Source organism: Salmo salar, chromosome ssa15 (genome assembly GCF_905237065.1).
Source record: "Salmo salar chromosome ssa15, Ssal_v3.1, whole genome shotgun sequence".
NCBI lineage: Eukaryota > Metazoa > Chordata > Actinopteri > Salmoniformes > Salmonidae > Salmo > Salmo salar.
In genome coordinates, this window is record NC_059456.1 from 74231581 (window position 1) to 74251063 (window position 19483).

At 42.4% G+C, this 19483-nt stretch overlaps 1 protein-coding gene across 3 annotated transcripts in view; it reads right to left on the bottom strand.

Moving 5' to 3' along the window:
* The window catches only part of sycp2 (synaptonemal complex protein 2), an 81599-nt gene that overhangs the window by 6363 nt on the left and 55753 nt on the right, over positions 1-19483 (bottom strand). For all 3 annotated transcript variants that reach the window (XM_014146033.1, XM_014146034.2, XM_014146032.2), the window contains exons 38-45: positions 12203-12331; positions 10266-10424; positions 9364-9545; positions 5013-5107; positions 4566-4665; positions 4184-4242; positions 1402-1480; positions 847-903 (exon numbers count right to left, since the gene is read on the bottom strand). In XM_014146033.1, coding sequence (XP_014001508.1) covers positions 847-903; positions 1402-1480; positions 4184-4242; positions 4566-4665; positions 5013-5107; positions 9364-9545; positions 10266-10424; positions 12203-12331 — 860 coding nt within the window. The remainder of the gene's footprint in view (positions 1-846; positions 904-1401; positions 1481-4183; positions 4243-4565; positions 4666-5012; positions 5108-9363; positions 9546-10265; positions 10425-12202; positions 12332-19483) is intronic.

Sequence of the window (19483 nt, forward strand, 5' to 3'; positions counted from 1 at the left end):
CTACTAAACTATATGTAATTGTTTTAAGAAGGACATAATTTAGCTATTTGATTTTTAATTTGAAGACCCCTAGAAGTATATGAAAAAATATTTTTGGACTTACTGCTATTAGCCCATACAAACGCATTGAATAACAGATTGTCCCCCCAAAAAATCTGAAGGAAGTTTGTTCTGAAGTGTCTGTCCTATATCTGAGAGTTCTAAGAAAGATCAGGAAACCTTTATTTTTAACCTTTATATATATATATTATTTTTTTAAACATGTATTTAACCCCTTATTTGTGGCACTAAACAGTCTCCAGATATACTTCCATTAATTTTTTCAACTGGTGCCGGGAAACCTTCAGACGAGTCTTGTGAGGCCTGTGGGCATCCTAGAGCAAAACAATTGACGTGTTCGTGAGAGTCTCACCTTTCCACAGAGGGGTCATATTAGTGTGTAGCCCAAACTGTTTGGACGCTACAGACAGAAGTTGGCATATCAACTGTGCCGACTTCAGACGAGTCCCAAGACTCTTGTGGGGGTCGTAGAGCCTCATCTTTCCATAGGGGTCATAATAGTTTGTGGGCCGAACCGTTCGGACACTACAGACGATTTTGTGAGATTTTCGGGATGTCTCATGGTCTGACAAACGCAGCTCTAGCTCTGTCAACTTTTACCGCAGATACGGAAGTGCAACATCGGTGGATGTTGTGAATTGAGATGCATCCATTACAAAAAAAAATATCTCTAGCTTAAACTGACAGATTTTTTAGGGGGATTTAATGCCGTGCGGTGGAAAGAGACATGGGTCTAATTGTTTTTTTTTTGTGTCTTGCCTAGTCACAACTGTCATTTCCACTCACCATTTCCTTGAAGAGTCTGTCCTGAACTGACTTCATGTCTTTCCTCATCAGGCACATCTGAAAACAGTGGGTGACAAAAAATATTTGTTTAGGTTTGAACTCTTCACAGTGCTACATGGTAGAGTAGACGGACGAGAAAATGGGGATAAGCATAATGCCATTCTGCACAACATAGGACTGAAATCCTATTGCTTAAAGATGAGCCGAGTTTCAGGTAAAAAAAAACTAAAACATTGTAACAGGTACGCCTGTGAGACATATAAGGAATGCACATTGATCAAAACACAAGGTGACAAGTACTTTAGATTTTGTGGGTCGGCTGTTCCTCTTTCCCTATTCTCTGTACATGTGCCGTATGGAATTGTTGTGTTTATGATCAACATAGTGGGCTACAGTTTATATGAAGTGGGGGGCTAAAGTTTGGTTGAAGTAGGGGGCTACATTTTAATTGAAGTAGAGGGCTACAGTGTAGATGAAGTAGGGGGCTACAGTGTAGACTAAGTAGGGGGCTACAGTTTAGATGAAGTCTAGCGCTAAAGATTGGATGGTCCACACCTGAGAGGTGAAGATCCTCTCCTCGTACTCCAGGCTGTGACACACATCGGTCTGGAAGGTACTCTTGAGGCTCTGCAGTCTGAGGAGGGCAAAGAACAAAAAGGTGAAGAAGAGCACACGAAAGAGCAAATGAGAAGAGAGAGAGAGAGAGAGAGAGAGAGAGAGAGAGAGAGAGAGAGAGAGAGAGAGAGAGAGAGAGAGAGAGAGAGAGAGAGAGAGAGAGAGAGAGAGAGAGAGAGAGAGAGAGAGAGAGAGAGAGAGAGAGAGAGAGAGAGAGAGAGAGAGAGAGAGAGAGAGAGAGAGAGAGAGAGAGAGAGAGAGAGAGAGGAAAATGAAATATTAAAATACTATCACATTTGCGTGTTTTTGTTGTGTTGTGAATAGAAAAACACCAGTTATTCATAAATAATAAAAAGTAATGAGGGACATGAATGTATCAGGGGCATGACCTCACAGTGGTGTTGCATTGTTTAAAGTAGAGAAGTCAGGCTTAGAACTGGAACAATAAACTGAAAATGATTGACACTGACCATACCGATCACTTATTGCAGGCATTTTGCTGATATTGTTCATTACGATAAGTACTAGAGAAATGTAAAGTTTGAAATGAAATAAGTTTGATAATATGGGCCGATTGTTACAACCATCAAACTAGTAAATCAAATCAAATTGCACTTGTCACATGCGCCGAATACAACAACCTCACCGGGAAATGCTCATTTACAAGCCCTTAACCAACAATGCAGTTCAAGAAAAAGAGTTACGGAATAAGCTAAAGTAAAAAAATTCAATAAAAAAAGTAACAAGAAAATGACATAACAATAACGAGGCTAAAGGTAAAGGTTAGTTGAGGTAATTTGTAAAGTGACTATGGATAGATCATAAACAGAGTAGCAGCAGTGTAAAAACAAAGGGGGGGGGGTCAATGTAAATGTTCGGGTGGCCATTTGATTAATTGTTCAGCAGCAGTCTTATGGCTTGGGGGTAGAAGCTGTTAAGGAGGTTTTTGAACCTAGACTTGGCGCTCCAGTACCGCTTGCCGTGCAGTAGCAGAGAAAAGTCTATGACTTGGGTGACTGGAGTCTGACAATTTTTGGGGCCTTCCTCTGACACTGCCCAGTATGTAAGTCCTGGATGTCAGGAAGCATGGCCCCAGTGATGTTCTGGGCCGTACGCACTACACTCTGTAGCGCATTATGGTTAGATGCTGTGCAGTTGCCATACCAGGCGGTGATGCAACCGGTCAGGATGTTCCCGATGGTCCAGCTGTAGATCTTTTTGAGGATCTGGGGACCCATGCCAAATCTTTTCAGTCTCCTGAGGGGGAAAAGGTGTTGTCGTGCCCTCTTCACAACTGTCTTGGTTTGTTTGGACCATGATAGTTCGTTGGTGATGTGGACACCAAGGAACTTGAAACTCTCGACCCACTCCACTTCAGCCCTGTCGATGTTAATGGGGGCCTGTTCTGCCCTCCTTTTCCTATAGTCTACTATCAGCTCCTTTGTCTTGCTCACATTGAGGGAGAGGTTGTTGTCCTGGCACCACACTGCCAGGTCTCAGACCTCCTCCCTATAGGCTGTCTCATCATTGTCGGTGATCAGGCCTACCACTGTTGTCGTCAGCAAACTTAATGATGGTGTTGGAGTCATGCTTGGCCACGCAGTCATGGGTGAACAGGGAGTGCAGGAGGGGACTAAGTATGCACCCATGAGGGGCCCCAGCGTTAAGGATCAGCGTGGCGGATGTGTTGTTGCCTACCCATACCAGCTGGGGGCGGCCCGTCAGGAAGTCCAGGATCCAGTTGCAGAGGGAGGTGATTAGTCTCAGGGTCCTTAGCTTAGTGATGAGCTTTGTGGGTGTTGAATGCTGAGCTGTAGTCAATGAAAAGCATTCTCACATAGGTGTTTCTTTTGTCCAGGTTGGAAAAGGCAGTGTGGAGTGCAATAGAGATTGCATCATCTGTGGATCTGTTGGGTATGCGAATTGGAGTGGGTCTAGGGTTTCCGGCATGATGGTGTTGATGTGAGCCATGACCAGCCTTTCAAAGCACTTCATGGTTACCGTGAGTGCTCCGGGGCAGTAATCATTTAGGCAGGTTACCTTCGTTTTCTTGGGCACAGAGACTATGGTGGTCTGTTTAAAACATGTGGGAATTACAGACTCGGTTAGGGAGAGGTTGAAAATGTCAGTGAAGTCACTTGCCAGTTGATCCGCGCATGCTTTGAGTACCAGTCCTTGTAATCCGTCTGGCCCAGCGGCTTTGTGAATGTTGACCTGTTTAAAGGTCTCGCTCACGTCGGCTAAAGTTTTCAAGCCCTGCCACATCTGATGAGCGTCAGAGCCGGTGTAGTAGGATTCAATCTTAGTCCTGTATTGATGCTTTGCCTGTTTGATGGTTCGTCTGAAGGCAGAGCGGGATTTCTTATAAGCATCCGGATTAGTGTCCCACTCCTTGAAAGCGGCAGCTCTAGCCTTTGAGATACTTTTCTTCAGTTCTAAACAGTCATGTGAATAGGCATGCTATGACCACATCCCAGAGAAACAAATAACTCAGTTATTTTGAGACAGAGATCTGGCCTCATTGACAACAGAGATACTTGTATTTTTGGTCACAGTTAATTTCCCCAGGTTAAAAAAATTATACAATGTGTTATGTGGTCCTTTTGAAATGGAGCAGGGGAGGACTAGAGGCTAAATTGCGTGTGTCCGTTTGAGCAGGTGGGACAACATTTTCCCACCTGGGACTTTTCACTCCCTGAATGTGGCAGAAAAACACACACACCTTCTAGTCTCTTTCTCCTGGTAGGAGTGGAAAGCCACAGACTGCTTCCTCCAGTATGTCTAAGGAGAGAGAAGTGAACTGATAACACTGATTATATACACATACAGTCAACTAAAGCATGGGAGGATTTCCCATAGACAATCCAAACCTGAAAGGGTTGGAATACTGGTATACTGCATTGTCAGGGAGGCCTCTTACTATTAAATACTGTTAATGTTGGAGTTTAACAATGTTAAATCTGTTGTGCAAGGTTGATTTACCGTTTTAAAAGGAATGCAGATATCCATATTATAAGGGCCCTGGTCAGTTTCCACCACATACATGCGACCAACTGAGCATCTGCTAAATGACTACAATGTCAATGTAATGTAAGTAATCATACAGTCAGTTCCTTCTCCATGTTCTTTAAAGTGGATTCGTCCTCCTCCAAGTTGTTTATCTCATTCAGCAGAACACCCCTGACCTGTTCCAGCTTCTGAGACCTACACACACAGACAGGGGGAGGAGGAAGGGAAGGGGAGAGATATTGAGGAGACCAAGGGAGATTGCATGTCCACAATCTGACAGAGAGATTGAGATGTCCTTGGTCGATTATACAGAGACAATGGACATTTGATAATTTTTGCTGTCACAGTACCCAGCCCCACCATACACAACATACACAACAGGCTGGGAGCAGCACAGGGTCAGCCGCAGAGCAGCGCCCCTGGAGCAGGTAAAGGGTTAAAAGTGCCTTGCTCAAGGGTACATAGGCAGTCAGTGGCACCTGAGATATTGATGTCAGCAACTCTGCGGTTGCCAGTTCACTATTGAGTGTATACTAACTGACCTGTAGTTTTGAACTTTCACGCTGATGGAAGAGACGTGCTGCTGGACGGTCTTCAGAGACTGCTTGGTGTACAGCTCCATACGTCTGGAGCGATTCTGACACATGTAAGAGGTAAGTAGAACATATTTAGGGTCTCCCATAGAATACAAAATCCCATTCACAAAGGCCAAATCACCTTTAAGTGACATCAAACCAAATATGGAGATTTTAGATGAAAAAGCCAGGAAATTTTAACAACCGAACACATGCCCCATTCACTTCCATTGATTGTTAGCTAGTGGTGGCTAAAGTTAGCTGAAGATTGTAGTGGCTGGATTAGTTTCTCCTGGCTCATAGACTACTTTCAAGGTAAGGAATAATCTAACATTAAAGGGGAAATTCAGGATTTTACAACTTAAAGGCCTATGGGACTTTTGCAGGGGAGCTACACCGGGCATCAAGAAAACAGTAGATTTTTAAAAAGGCAGTGGCTGCGGATCCTGACCTTTATCTCCCGACGCTTCTGTGCATGTGCGGATCACGTTCTGACCATGTGTTTCCTTACCTCTACTTCATGCACACATTTTTGTGGTCTCCTTCCCTTCACATTTCACACTCTCAAACATGAATGACAATTCTTCAAGTTTTACCGGTGAAACGGCCATGGAGCATCTGCATACCAACCATTTGATCTCAATCAGTTTATGGGGATATGCATTTAGATCTTCTTGAGTTATACAGTGTTGTTTCGAAAGTAGCCTACAGCAGTGTTTCCTCTGAAAACGTTTGTAGCAGTGGGGGAAAAGGTCTCGGAGGGGGATGGTTGAGGGGGCCTCCTCACCTTGTTTTGGGGGTCCGTGGTCCACCCTGGATAATTTTTTATGTAGGTCTGAGAAGCTCAGTTCGGGTGACTTTTTAAAAGGACTTTCTCATCCAAAATGAATTAAAATAAAATGATGCTGACACCATAATTTCCACCTCCAGAAAATAGCTGTGTTGTCATGTGTTGCTGCCATGCTATGTTGTTGTCTAATGTCTCTCTTTATGTAGTGTTGTGTTCTCTCTTGTCGTGACGTGTGTTTTGTCTTATATATATATTTTTTTTTTTATCCCAGCCCCCGTCCCCGCAGGAGGCCTTTTGCCTTTTGGTAGGCCTTCATTGTAAATAAGAATTTGTTCTTAACTGACTTGCCTAGTTAAATAAAGGTTAAATAAAAAATTTTAAAAAAAGGCCAAAAACATATTGGTAAAACATTTTTGTTGAAATCATTCCTTAGCTAGATCCCAAATGTGATCCTTTAAAGCATGGGTGTCAAACTCTGGCCCGCGGGGTAATTATATTTGGCCCGCGAGACAATACCAAATTACTACTAGAGCTGGCCCGCCGGTATTTTAACAGCGCATTCACCGCTAATACTACGAATCCCATAATGCTCTGCTGTTGTTTTCGCGCGCCAATCAGGACAGGACCCAGAAACGCCCTCTCCTCTGTGACAGTAGTCATAGCAACATAGACGCTACAACTGTCAGCGCGCTATCCCTTCCCAAAAATGGCAAAAAGAAAGGCAGAAAACAGGAGCTTTCTGGACAAGTGGGAGGCAGAATATCTGTTTACATATGTAAAAGACAAACCTGTTTGTCTTGTTTGTGGAGTCAACGTGGCTGTAAGTAAGGAGTACAACATTAGACGACACTATGAAACGAAACACCATGACAAATACAAGGACCTGGACATGACTCAAAGGAGCCAGAAAGTAGAGGAGATGAAAAGAAGTTTGGTTTCACAACAGAATATGTTCAAAAAAGCCACATCACAAAGTGAGGCTGCAGTAAAGGCTAGTTATATAGTGGCAGCAGAGATCGCAAAATCAGCCCGGCCCTTTAATGAGGGAGAGTTCGTGAAAAAGTGCATGATGAAAGTTTGTGACCTCGTATGCCCAGAGAAAAAGCAAGCATTTTCAAACGTGAGCCTGAGCAGGAACACAGTAGCTGATCGCACATGTGATCTTGCCACCAATCTGTATGACCAGCTGATGGAAAAGGGAAAAGATTTCGTTGCGTTCTCCCTCGCTGTGGATGAGAGCTGCGACGCATCTGATACTGCTCAGCTGTCAGTCTTCATCCGTGGAGTGGACTCAAATCTGTGTGTTACGGAGGAGCTATTGGGATTCAAATCAATGCATGGCACAACCACAGGAAAGGAAATCTTTGAGGTTTCCAAATGTGTAACTGAAATAAAGCTGCCGTGGGATAAACTCGTTGGATTAACGACAGATGGTGCGCCAGCGATGTGCGGTAAAAAGAGTGGACTGGTGGGCATGGTTTGGGAGAAGATGCGGGAAGAGAACTGTGCAGGTGAGCTAACTGTTTACCACTGCATCATACATCAGGAATCACTGTGTGCCAAAGCCCTAAAGATGGAACATGTTATGACCACAGTAACACAGTTAGTTAACTTTATAAGAGCCAAAGGTCTGAATCACCGCCAGTTGAAATTTTTTCTAGAGGAGTGTGGTTTGGAATACGCAGACGTGCCGTATCACACAGAGGTGAGATGGCTAAGCAGAGGAAAAGTACTGAACAGATGTTTCGAGCCGCGTGAGGAAATATGTCAATTCCTGGAAACCAAAGGGAAGGATACAGCAGAGCTCCGGGAGCAAAAGTTTCTGTGTGAGCTGGCCTTTCTCTGTGACATCTCGAGCCATCTCGATGCGCTGAACCTGCAGCTTCAGGGGCGGGGGCGCATCATCACAGACATGTACGCTGCAGTGAGGGCCTTTAAAACTAAACTGTGCCTGTGGGAGAATCAGATGCTGCAAGGAAACCCTTGCCATTTTCCCTGCTGCCAAACCATAAAAGCGCAGATCTCTACCGCCGTGTTCCCATGCGCACAGTTTGCTGAAAAACTCAGTGTTCTCGCTGCTGAGTTTAGCCGGCGATTTGCCGACTTCGATGTCCAGAAATGTAGGTTTGAACTGCTTAGTAATCCCTTCGCAGTTGATGTGGAAAATGCACCAACCAACATCCAAATGGAGCTGATTGAACTCCAGTGCAACGACACGCTGAAGTCAAAGTATGATGCTGTGGGCGCCGCACAGTTTCCACGGTTCATCCCTGACACAATGCCTCAGCTCCGCACCCAAGCTGCTCAGATGCTCTCCATGTTCGGCAGCACTTATCTATGCGAGCAACTTTTCTCCTCGATGAAGATGACCAAAACAACTCACAGGAGACGTCTGACTGATGAACACCTTCGCTCGATACTGAGGATTTCTTCAGCTCAGAGCCTGAGCCCAGACATTGATGAACTAGCATCCAAGAAGAGATGCCAGGTATCTGGCTTGGGCACATCAGATTAGATCAGTGTGCAATAATTAACGTTTTCTTTGTGCACTTTTTCTTGCTACAAGGCATGGGCTTGAATGGTTGATTGATTTATTATCATTTTATTTGTAAAATTATTAGCCAGTGGAAAAAGTTTATTTTGGTATTTAAATCAGAAGGCTGCAAATAGAAAAGAGGCATACGATTTTTATTTAAATTTTATTTATTTAATAAATGAATGCCATTGATGTGTTTTTTCATTTGAAATTCGATTTTGCATGTCTCCACTATTAAATTATATATTGTATGGTAATAAGCGATGCTTGTTCCATATTCAATGTTAAAGCAAAACTTGTTTGGGTCCATATTAAAAGGTTCATTTGTTCAATGTTGGCCCGCGACTTTGTTCAGGTTTTACATTTTGGCCCACTGGGTATTTGAGTTTGACACCCCTGCTTTAAAGGGTCCAATGCAGCCGTTTTTATCAATTTTCTTTTATAATTTCTGGGTAACAATGAAGTACCTTACTGTGATTGTTTTCAAATAAGATGGTCAAAAAGAAAGAAAAACAACTTCTTAGCAAAGACCAATTTCTCAAGCTAAAATTTTGCTAGGACTGTCTGGGAGTGGGTGGAAAACTGAAAATGTGCTGTTATTGGCAGAAAGGTTTGTAACTCTATGTCTTATTGATCTATTCATTCATTTACCGCATAGTGATGCCACCATGGAAGGCCAAAACTCCCTCCCAACAAACGGGCATTATCATCAATGTCTTGGAGGTATGATATTGTGCATCTGTAACTTTCTCACTCATTGTTATTCACTAATCATTCAGGACTATCCGTAATCATGGTGGCATCCACATGAATGTAGAAACGTTTAGAAACATATTCTCCTGTTAGTTTGTGTCCAACCAAATAAATAGATATCCTTCTCATTGAAGTCAATGGGTGGGTCAGTGATGGGTGGACCAGTGGCCATATTGAGTGTACCCATAGCAGTAAAGCAGGAAGTTTTAAAAAAGCATTCTATTTTCTATGGGTGCAACCTGGAATTTCCTCTGGAGCTCGGAGCTGAACTGGCGACACATGTTGCCCATGTCGTGAGGGGGGTGACCCAGCTCACCCTCCACCTCGGCCTCCACGTCCACCTCGGCCTCCCAGCTGGACGACGTCACCATGTGGGACGACACCACCCGGCTCAGGTCCCCCTCCGGAGAAACGTCCATGACTAGGGACAGCACACAAATGCAGGCATATACAGTTACGAATACACACACATGCAGTCATGAACAAACACACAAAGAGGAATAGTATGCTAACAATAGCACCCACCCTATCTCACACACATATCTACTGGATGCGCAAGTGCATCCTTCTCCAAACTACTCAGAGTTAAAGCTGCAATATGTAACTCTTTGGGTGACCTGACCAAATTCACCTAGAAATCTGAGTTATAGACCTGTCATTCTCATTGAAAGCAAGTCTAAGAAGCGGTATATCTGTTCTATGTGCTCCATTTCTATGCTTTCCATTCTTAAGTTTAGTTTTTGCGTCTTTTACTTTCGGTTTTGTACACCAGTTTCAAACACACATAAAAATACAATATTTTTGGTTATTGAAAATATATTTCAGTGGTTTAGATGCTACAATGATTATCTATACTTGTTTGTTTTGTCACAAACTGAAATTAGACAAACTATTAGAATTTTAGCAACCAGGTAATGGCAGAACGATTTTTGCATATGGCACCTGGAAGATAAATATGGCTGTTGGTTTGACGAATCATTACTATAACTATGAGTTCAAAAGCAGTGCCTTTTGTGAGACCTACAGCTTGTTCTGGAAAACCATGGGGGCAGGTGGAGCTGTTTGTCCTAAGGTTTTGTAGATCGCTGAACCCATAGAAATGCAACATATTTAAGTGTTCTATTCAATTCTATGGCTGTACCTGTGTCACGAGCGCTCTTGCTGCTCTGGATGTGGTGATATCTTTTCGTGGTTGCCCGTGAGGCCCTGTCCTTTGTTCCATGTCCTTTCTTCTCCTCTTCGTCAGAGCTGCTCTGTTCCTCCCATGCCTGGGCCTGAGCGTGGAGGTTGGGCTTGGCTGCTAAAGCGGAGGGAAAGAATTGAATGAAAGAGAAATTAGTTGAATAAAGGGCTATTTTATGAAGTGAAAACTGATTCACCAATTATGTGAACATGAAAAGCATATATTGTTGAAATTACATATATATACACTGCTCCAAAAAATAAAGGGAACACTAAAATAACACATCCTAGATCTGAATGAATGAAATAATCTTATTAAATACTTTTTTCTTTACATAGTTGAATGTGCTGACAACAAAATCACACAAAAATAATCAATGGAAATCCAATTTATCAACCCATGGAGGTCTTGATTTGGAGTCACACTCAAAATTAAAGTGGAAAACCACACTACAGGCTGATCCAACTTTGATGTAATGTCCTTAAAACAAGTCAAAATGAGGCTCAGTAGTGTGTGTGGCCTCCACGTGCTCGTATGACCTCCCTACAACGCCTGGGCATGCTCCTGATGAGGTGGCGGATGGTCTCCTGAGGGATCTCCTCCAGGACCTGGACTAAAGCATCCGCCAACTCCTGGACAGTCTGTGGTGCAACGTGGCGTTGGTGGATGGAGCGAGACATGATGTCCCAGATGTGCTCAATTGGATTCAGGTCTGGGGAACGGGCGGGCCAGTCCATAGCATCAATGCCTTCCTCTTGCAGGAACTGCTGACACACTCCAGCCACATGAGGTCTAGCATTGTCTTGCATTAGGAGGAACCCAGGGCCAACCGCACCAGCATATGGTCTCACAAGGGGTCTGAGGATCTCATCTCGGTACCTAATGGCAGTCAGGTTACCTCTGGCGAGCACATGGAGGCCCCCAAAGAAATGCCACCCCACACCATGACTGACCCACCGCCAAACCGGTCATGCTGGAGGATGTTGCAGGCAGCAGAACGTTCTCCACGGCATCTCCAGACTCTGTCACGTCTGTCACGTGCACAGTGTGAACCTGCTTTCATCTGTGAAGAGCACAGGGCGCCAGTGGCGAATTTGCCAATCTTGGTGTTCTCTGGCAAATGCCAAACATCCAGCACGGTGTTGGGCTGTAAGCACAACCCCCACCTGTGGACGTCGGGCCCTCATACCACCCTCATGGAGTCTGTTTCTGAGCAGACACATGCACATTTGTGGCCTGCTGGAGGTCATTTTGCAGGGCTCTGGCAGTGCTCGTCCTGCTCCTCCTTGCACAAAGGCGGAGGTAGCGGTCCTGCTGCTGGGTTGTTGCCCTCCTACAGCCTCCTCCACGTCTCCTGATGTACTGGCCTGTCTCCTGGTAGCGCCTCCATGCTCTGGACACTACGCTGACAGACACAGCAAACCTTCTTGCCACAGCTCGCATTGATGTGCCATCCTGGATGAGCTGCACTACCTGAGCCACTTGTGTGGGTTGTAGACTCCGTATCATGCTACCACTAGAGTGAAAGCACCGCCAGCATTCAAAAGTGACCAAAACATCAGCCAGGAAGCATAGGAACTGAGAAGTGGTCTGTGGTCACCACCTGCAGAACCACTCCTTTATTGGGGGTGTCTTGCTAATTGCCTATCATTTCCATCTGTTGTCTATTCCATTTGCACAACAGCATGTGAAATTTATTGTCAATCAGTGTTGCTTCCTAAGTGGACAGTTTGATTTCACAGAAGTGTGATTGACTTGGAGTTACATTGTGTTGTTTAAGTGTTTCCTTTATTTTTTTGAGCAGTGTATATATACACACACATACATATATATATATATATATATATATGTGTTGAAATATATAAATATATTAATATATTAAATGTTGTTCTCACTGGGTTTAAACAGTTTCTTAGGCCTCATCTTGACCGCCTGCCTCCCTCTTCGTGTGCGCCTCTTTCCCTCCTCCTCCGAGTTACTGGACGAGGGGCGGGAGTTGTGGCGCTTGCGCCCGGTGCAGGGACCTATGAGAGGGGAATCAAAGGATTGAACCAGACCAAACCAGTAGAGCCTGACCAATAAACTGGTGAACTGATATTATCTGCCAATTATAATGGTTGCCTGAAGAGGGCGCTCTATGAGCTGCTCATTGAACATCATTCAGTCCTAGGTCATGACGTGAGAGGGAATGGTTTGACGGTGAGTAGATCGCAACAGCCAGCGACAGCATATTTGAATAAGTCAATTATCAAAAGTACACTTCACCAAGCAAGAACCCCAGGGGTGTAATCATTAGCCAAACAGTTGCAAAACTAAAATGAGAGTTTCTATTGGACAAATGCAGGAAGATCCCTCCCCGTTTCATTAGGTTTAAGAAACTTATTTTCAACAGAATAAACATAATGAATACGCCCCTGTACTCATCACATTTTCACTTAGTTAACGTTAGCTGGCCAGCAATGTAGTTATGCTCTATCTAGCCAGTAAGGTACTGTAGTTAGCCTAGCTCAGGGGTCTCCAACAGGTCAATCACGAGCTACCAGTAGCTCGCAATCCCCCTATGAGCAGCTCGACAATTTTTTTGAAAGTACATGCAATTCTATGTTCCACTGCAAACTGTCATAAAGAATTCTCACAAGTATCAGACTGCGCAAGCTCCCAGCTACTATCTTATCCAGTGGTTCACAAACTTTTTATAGTCCCGTATCCCTTCAAACATTCAACCTCTAGCTGCATACCCCTAGCTAACTAGCTAACATTGAACCTATTGGTTAACTTCAGCTAGCTATGACAATTGGTTTGTATTGCTAGTTAAAGCTTGCTGTTAGCTAGCCAGCTGACGTTAGATGGCTGGTTAGCTACAGTAGCTACCGTTACCTGTATGAACTGTGTGTAGTGATGTTATCCCAGAATGCCATTTCGCATCTATTGTATAATAATGCTAAAATATTTGTATCTGGAATCTGTCTTTCAGCATCAATCAGTAGAACACACCTGACCCTAATCCACCAGTCATACAGTCATCAAAAAGAGAGCTAGCACAAGCAAGCAAAGGCAGCAGCGCAGTCATCAACTACATGCACCATTTCCTCACCAACTACGGAGTTGGGAAAATTCGTGTGGACCTGTTTTGTGATAACTGCAGGGGCCAAAACAAGAACAAGTTTGTGCACTGGTATTGTGGCTGGTGGACCATGCACAAGCTCCACTACAATCTGGACCTTCACTTCCTGATCACAGGCCACACCAAGTTTTCCCCCGACTGCTGCTTCGGCCTCATCAAGCAGCGCTTCAGAAAGACCAGATTGAACACTTTGTCTGAGATTGCTGATATTGTGAAGGACAGCACTGTGACAGAGGTCAACATCCCACAGCTGGTTGGACTGGAGGATGGTACGGTGCTGGTGGAAAGCTATGGCTGGCAACAACACCTGACTCCGTACTTCAGGCCTCTGTCACAGATCAAGCAGTACCAGCACTTCAGGTAAAAAAATATTTTCACTGTATGAGGTTATTCTTATCTAAACTGGGGAGGTGAATTGATGTTGTGCAGGGTTGTAATGTCTTCTGATTTTTTGTTGATATTCCCTCTTGCACATCTTCAATGCTCTGGAGCCTGATGTTGTTGCCAAGGAGCGTTCGGACTGTCGGGACCAGGTTTCAGCTGCTGCGCAACGCTGACATCCTTCCTCCCATAGATGATCTGCCCTTAAAAGCACCACCTGGACTGGAAACAGCTAGACAAACTATCTTTTTGACAAGATCAGGGAGTTTTGCAACGAAGAGGCTATGGACATCACATGCCCTGCACAAAAGTCAAGGGCAAGACAGAAACAGGCTCTCCGAATATAGATTCCCTTGTTCATGCGTGGTTTGGAGGACCAGTCATCAGCACTATCTGCAGTGCCTCTACTCACATGACTCTCTCCTAACACACACGCCATACGTTGCTGCCACAATTTTTTTGTTTATCTTGCTGTTCAGCCACTTTACCCCTGCTTGTATGCATAGAACTACCTTATCTATCACTGATAATGTTCTTGTACATACTGTATATTTTATTTATATTGACACTATCTTTTTCTGATATTGCTACTATGCAAGTAACCATTTGGCTGTACTGTTTACACCTTCTGAAGAGACCATCCACTTAGCAAGACCTAGCAAAATATAGATAGATAAAATGAATATTGATGTGTGGTCGTAACACAATTTTGTGACATACCACAACAATATCATGTGACCGTATCAAGTGTCCACCACATAAATATATGGCGCATGCATCTGTTTATGTAATGTATATGTGCAATTTTATTTTTTTTAAACTCAGGTTTCATGGCCTTATCACATATTATTCCATACATAAGTTAAGTGCATGTGTAACAGTATATAAAGTATGCTAATATAATGGTGTGAAGGCATTTGGGCAATGGTGTAAAGTACTTAAGTAAAAATACTTTAAAGTACTACTTAAGTAGTTTTTTGTGGTATCTGTACATTACTTTACTATTTATATTTTTGGCAACTTTTACTTCACTACATTCGTAAAGAAAATTATGTACTTTTTACTCCATACATTTTTCTTGACACCCAAAAGTACTCGTTACATTTTGACAGGAAAATTGTCCAATTCACACACTTATCAAGAGAACATCACGAGTCATCCCTACTGCCTCCGATCTGGCAGACTCACTAAACACAAATGCTTCGTTTGTAAATTATGTCTCAGTGTTGGAGTGTGCCCCTGGCTCTCCGTCAATAAAAAATAATAATAATACAACTGTGCCGCCTGGTTTGCTTAATATAAGGAATTTGAAATGGTTTATATTTTTACTTTTGATACTTAAGTACATTGTGCCCTTGGCTATCCGTCAATAAAAATAAAAAATGTTGCCGTCTGGTTTAATATAAGGAATTTGAAATGATTTATACTTTGTGGCAGACAGCAGGGAGAGGTGAGGTGAGTGGTTATTGAGGGGAGATATCTTGCAGCCCGCTGGCTCCATCCCCGAGCCTTATATGGACTTCCTGCCCCAACGAGGCGAGGCTGTGTATCATTAAGCCAGGGAGTGCTTGGGGATAAAAGAGGAAGCGGCCTGCACAAAGGGGCAGAGAATGGAGAGAAAAATGTGTGTTATGAAGAGTGGGAGAAGAGAGAACAATATCTGTGAGATTACCACCCTGGTGTACCGAACCGGATTGGCTGAGGACCCGAGTTTTAGGATTACCCCTGGAGAATGGAATGGACAACGAGAACGGCTTGCGTACTGTGAAGTAATTGGTGAATTCTCCCTTCTTCCCCAGTGTACAAAAACACCTAAAACTCCCCATTCGCATTGTGCTACTGGTGCATGTTTTGTTATTGAACTTGGTGATGTGGAAACCCTACACCCTTGAGCCTGCTACAACTTTTACTCAAGTATGACAATTTAGTACTTCTTCCACCACTGGATGTGGCTAGGGGTTAAAGCATTTCTTTCACATGACCCATCAATTTAGACAAGTGTGTAAGCGTCATCTAATATTTTTATCTGGATACTTTCTGTTTACCTGGAAATGTTCCTTATTGTAGGCTACTACCACTTTTAGTCTTAATCTTTACTACACTACTCACTGTTTAGCACATGCCCTCATGTGAATCCTGAAAGAGATGGGTGGGGCTGGCTTAAGAGGGTGTGAACAAATGCTGTGTATGATATACCATTTCGTAGCTCTATACTTCTATCAAATGTAAAAAAAAAAAAAAAAACTATTTAAAATGTTGCTACATAAGACTGAATCCATGTGGTGAGTCACATTTATCAATTTTTGAGCAAACGGAATGAGCAGCAGCGATGTTTGGCTACATACGGACCGTTAGTGGAATTCCCGTGAGAGAGTAACTGTTAATGTGACTGGATGTTAATTATTTGACTAGGCACCAGTTTTTGACATTGTGTTGTTATTTTGCTGAACACTAGATGGTTTCATTTTATTTTAGGCAGTGAAACGAGGCTACTCAGACGAGAAAAAAACCTCACCCAAATGAATCACATTTTTATTTGGCGTACCCCCGACGGCATTGCGCGTACCCCAGTTTGGGAATACCTGATCTAATCAACGCAACATTATCCTACCCTTGGTTTAAAAATTACAAACCTAACACAATATCTGCCAATTAATTTCCAGCAATATTGCCCCCATCTGTCTTTGTGGTGAATGTTTGTCTATCAATCCGTGTGTAACCAGTTGGTGTGATAACCGTCTTGTGGGTTGACAAATACTTTCCCTAAAACCTCAATTAAATGTTAACTGCAAAGTAGGCTTACCTGGCAGAAGTATATCATGAGTAAGTATATATTTGTATTTTTTTATTATTTGCAAACGTTGCAATGAAATTAGCAGCAGCAGAACCATCGCTAGACCAGCAGATTAGACGGCACATTCCTCACTTGCTAGATGTGCAATTAAAGTGTTAGGTTTCTTCCAGTCCCCCACAAAAAAAGGTATTCTGATGTGATTTAACCTGTCTGGGCTAGGGGGCAGTATTTTCACGGCCGGATAAAAAACGTACCCGATTTAAACTGGTTACTACTCTTTCCCAGAAACGAGAATATGCATATTATTAGTAGATTTGATAGAAAACTCTGAAGTTTCTAAAACTGTTTGAAAGGTGTCTGTGAGTATAACATAACTCATATGGCAGGCAAAAACCTGAGAAAATTCCAAGTAGAAAGTGCCCTGTCTGAGAAGTTGTAGTTCTTCTTTCTAGTCCCTTTCGAAACTACAGTATCTCTGGGGTTACGTTGCACTTTCTAAGGCTTCCATTGGCTCTCTAAAGCCTTCAGAAAGCGGATTGAGGTGTCTCCTGTCTCTTGGCAGAGTATGGTAGCTCAGTTTGTCAGTGGTCTGCCTGGTGACAAAGAGATTGGATATGTGCGGTCCCACGACCATGCTGTTTTTTTCTTTTCCTCTTTGAATGAATACACTATTGTCCGGTTGGAATATTATCGCTATTTTACGAGAAAAATACCATAATGTATTTTAAACAGCGTTTGACATGCTTCTAAGTACGGTAAAGGAACATTTAGAATTTTTTTGTCTTGAAATGCGCTCGCGCTACCTTTGGATAGTGACCTGAACGCACAAACAAAACGGAGGTATTTGGACATAACTGGATTATTTGGAACAAAAACAACATTTCTTGTGGAAGTAGTAGTCCTGGGAGTGCATTCTGATGAAGATCAGCAAAGGTAATACAATTTTTCTAATAGTAAATCTGAGTTTAGTGAGCGAAGTTGGCGGGTGTCAAAATAGCTAGCCGTGAAGGCTGAGCTATGTACTCAGAATATTGCAAAATGTGCTTTCGCCGAAAAGCTATTTTAAAATCTGACATAGCAATTGCATAAAGGAGTTCTGTATCTATAATTCTTAAAATAATTATGTATTTTGTCAACGTTTATGGTGAGTAATTTAGTAAATTCACCGGAAGTTTTGGGTGGGAATGCATGTTCTGAACATCACATGCCAATGTAAAAAGCTGTTTTTGGATATAAATATGAACTTGATTGAACAAAACATGCATGTATTGTGTAACATAATGTCCTAGGAGTGTCATCTGATGAAGATCATCAAAGGTTAGTGCTTCATTTAGCTGTGTTTTGGGTTTATGTGACATATATGCTTGCTTGGAAAATGGCTGTGATTATTTGTGGCTATGTACTCTCCTAACATAATCTAATGTTTTGCTTTCGCTGTAAAGCCTTTTTGAAATCGGACAATGTGGTTAGATTAACGAGAGTCTTGTCTTTAAAATGGTGTAAAATAGTCGTATGTTTGAAAAATTGAAATTATTGCATTTTTGAGGTTTTGTATTTCGCGCCACGCCCTTCCACTGGCTATGGAATAGAGTGGGACAGTGACGTGCCACCTAGCCCATAGAGGTTAAGCTTGGACATGGACTCAGAACATCCAATTTTGTTGTTTCTCTATGAACCATTGTAATTGAGAGTGAAAAACTAAAAAAATACATAAAACCAGTTAAAATAAAACTGAGAACATAATTTTGGAAAATATAAAACCTTATTTGGGGTAAAGAAAATGTTTTTATAGAGCCCCCTTTGGAGTTGTTTATTAACCATTATTTTACCAGATATATCTTGTACACTAAAGACCCAGGGGCGAGAAAAATGTACCTATTTGAAAGCTTGAAAAAAAATTGTAGCTTGCGACATCTTTTATTTAAAAGAAATGGCTCTCATGCTAGAAAAGGTTGGAGACCCTTGACTTAGCTAGCAAGCAAGTATGTGTGAACACTCATCCTTGATACAAAAATAACACTGTTACTGTATGGGCTTATTATGTTAGTGAGTTTATTTAGTTAGTTTTCCGAAGTGTGCAATCTGCATAAAGCAAGACACTTGGCGCAGACATATCATTCAGGCCATGTGCTTGCATTCATAAGGTAGATTGTTAGCTAGGTAAATTAGAACGTGTGACTAAAACCAGTGTGGCAAGCATTTTCAGTCATCAGCGCATGCCATTTGCAGTTGAAATATATAGCCAATCGATTTTGTATTGAATAACAGTGTAATTTACATGATGGTTTCAACAAGAAAACATTGTCTTAACGAACAGCTAGCACATGCGTGTCATAACTATTGAGCTATAAAAGAACATAGCACACTTTAATTGCAAGGTTGCCATAAGGTACTTGTTTTCATAAAGCACTGTAGTGAATCCACTCAATAAAAATGCTGACGCTGACACCTATTTGGTGACATTACAAACTGCATTTCACTGAATTGGTTGTGACCTTGTGACTTGCGCAGTTTCAGATTTACTTTGAGAATAAGTTTAATTAATTCAGCCCATGTTTATTAGTGTGCTTGTGGTGCTTCAGTACAAACTTCTGCATTCTTATCCACTGCCATAGACAGATGTTTAAATTGTACCTATTAAATGTAAACTGAACAAGTGTTTTGAATTTAGTTTGATATTTATAGAGGATATAGTTGTTTTTTGGTGGTCATCATGTAAACCCCCACAAAAAATATCTTAAATAAGATTAATTGTAATATTTAGAAATCATAATTTTGAGTGCCTTAATCATTTACAGCAGGGTTTTCCAACTGGTGGTCTTATTTGGCCCCCTACGTTTTCTGCGCAAAAAATTCTAATATTCATTATTGGACATA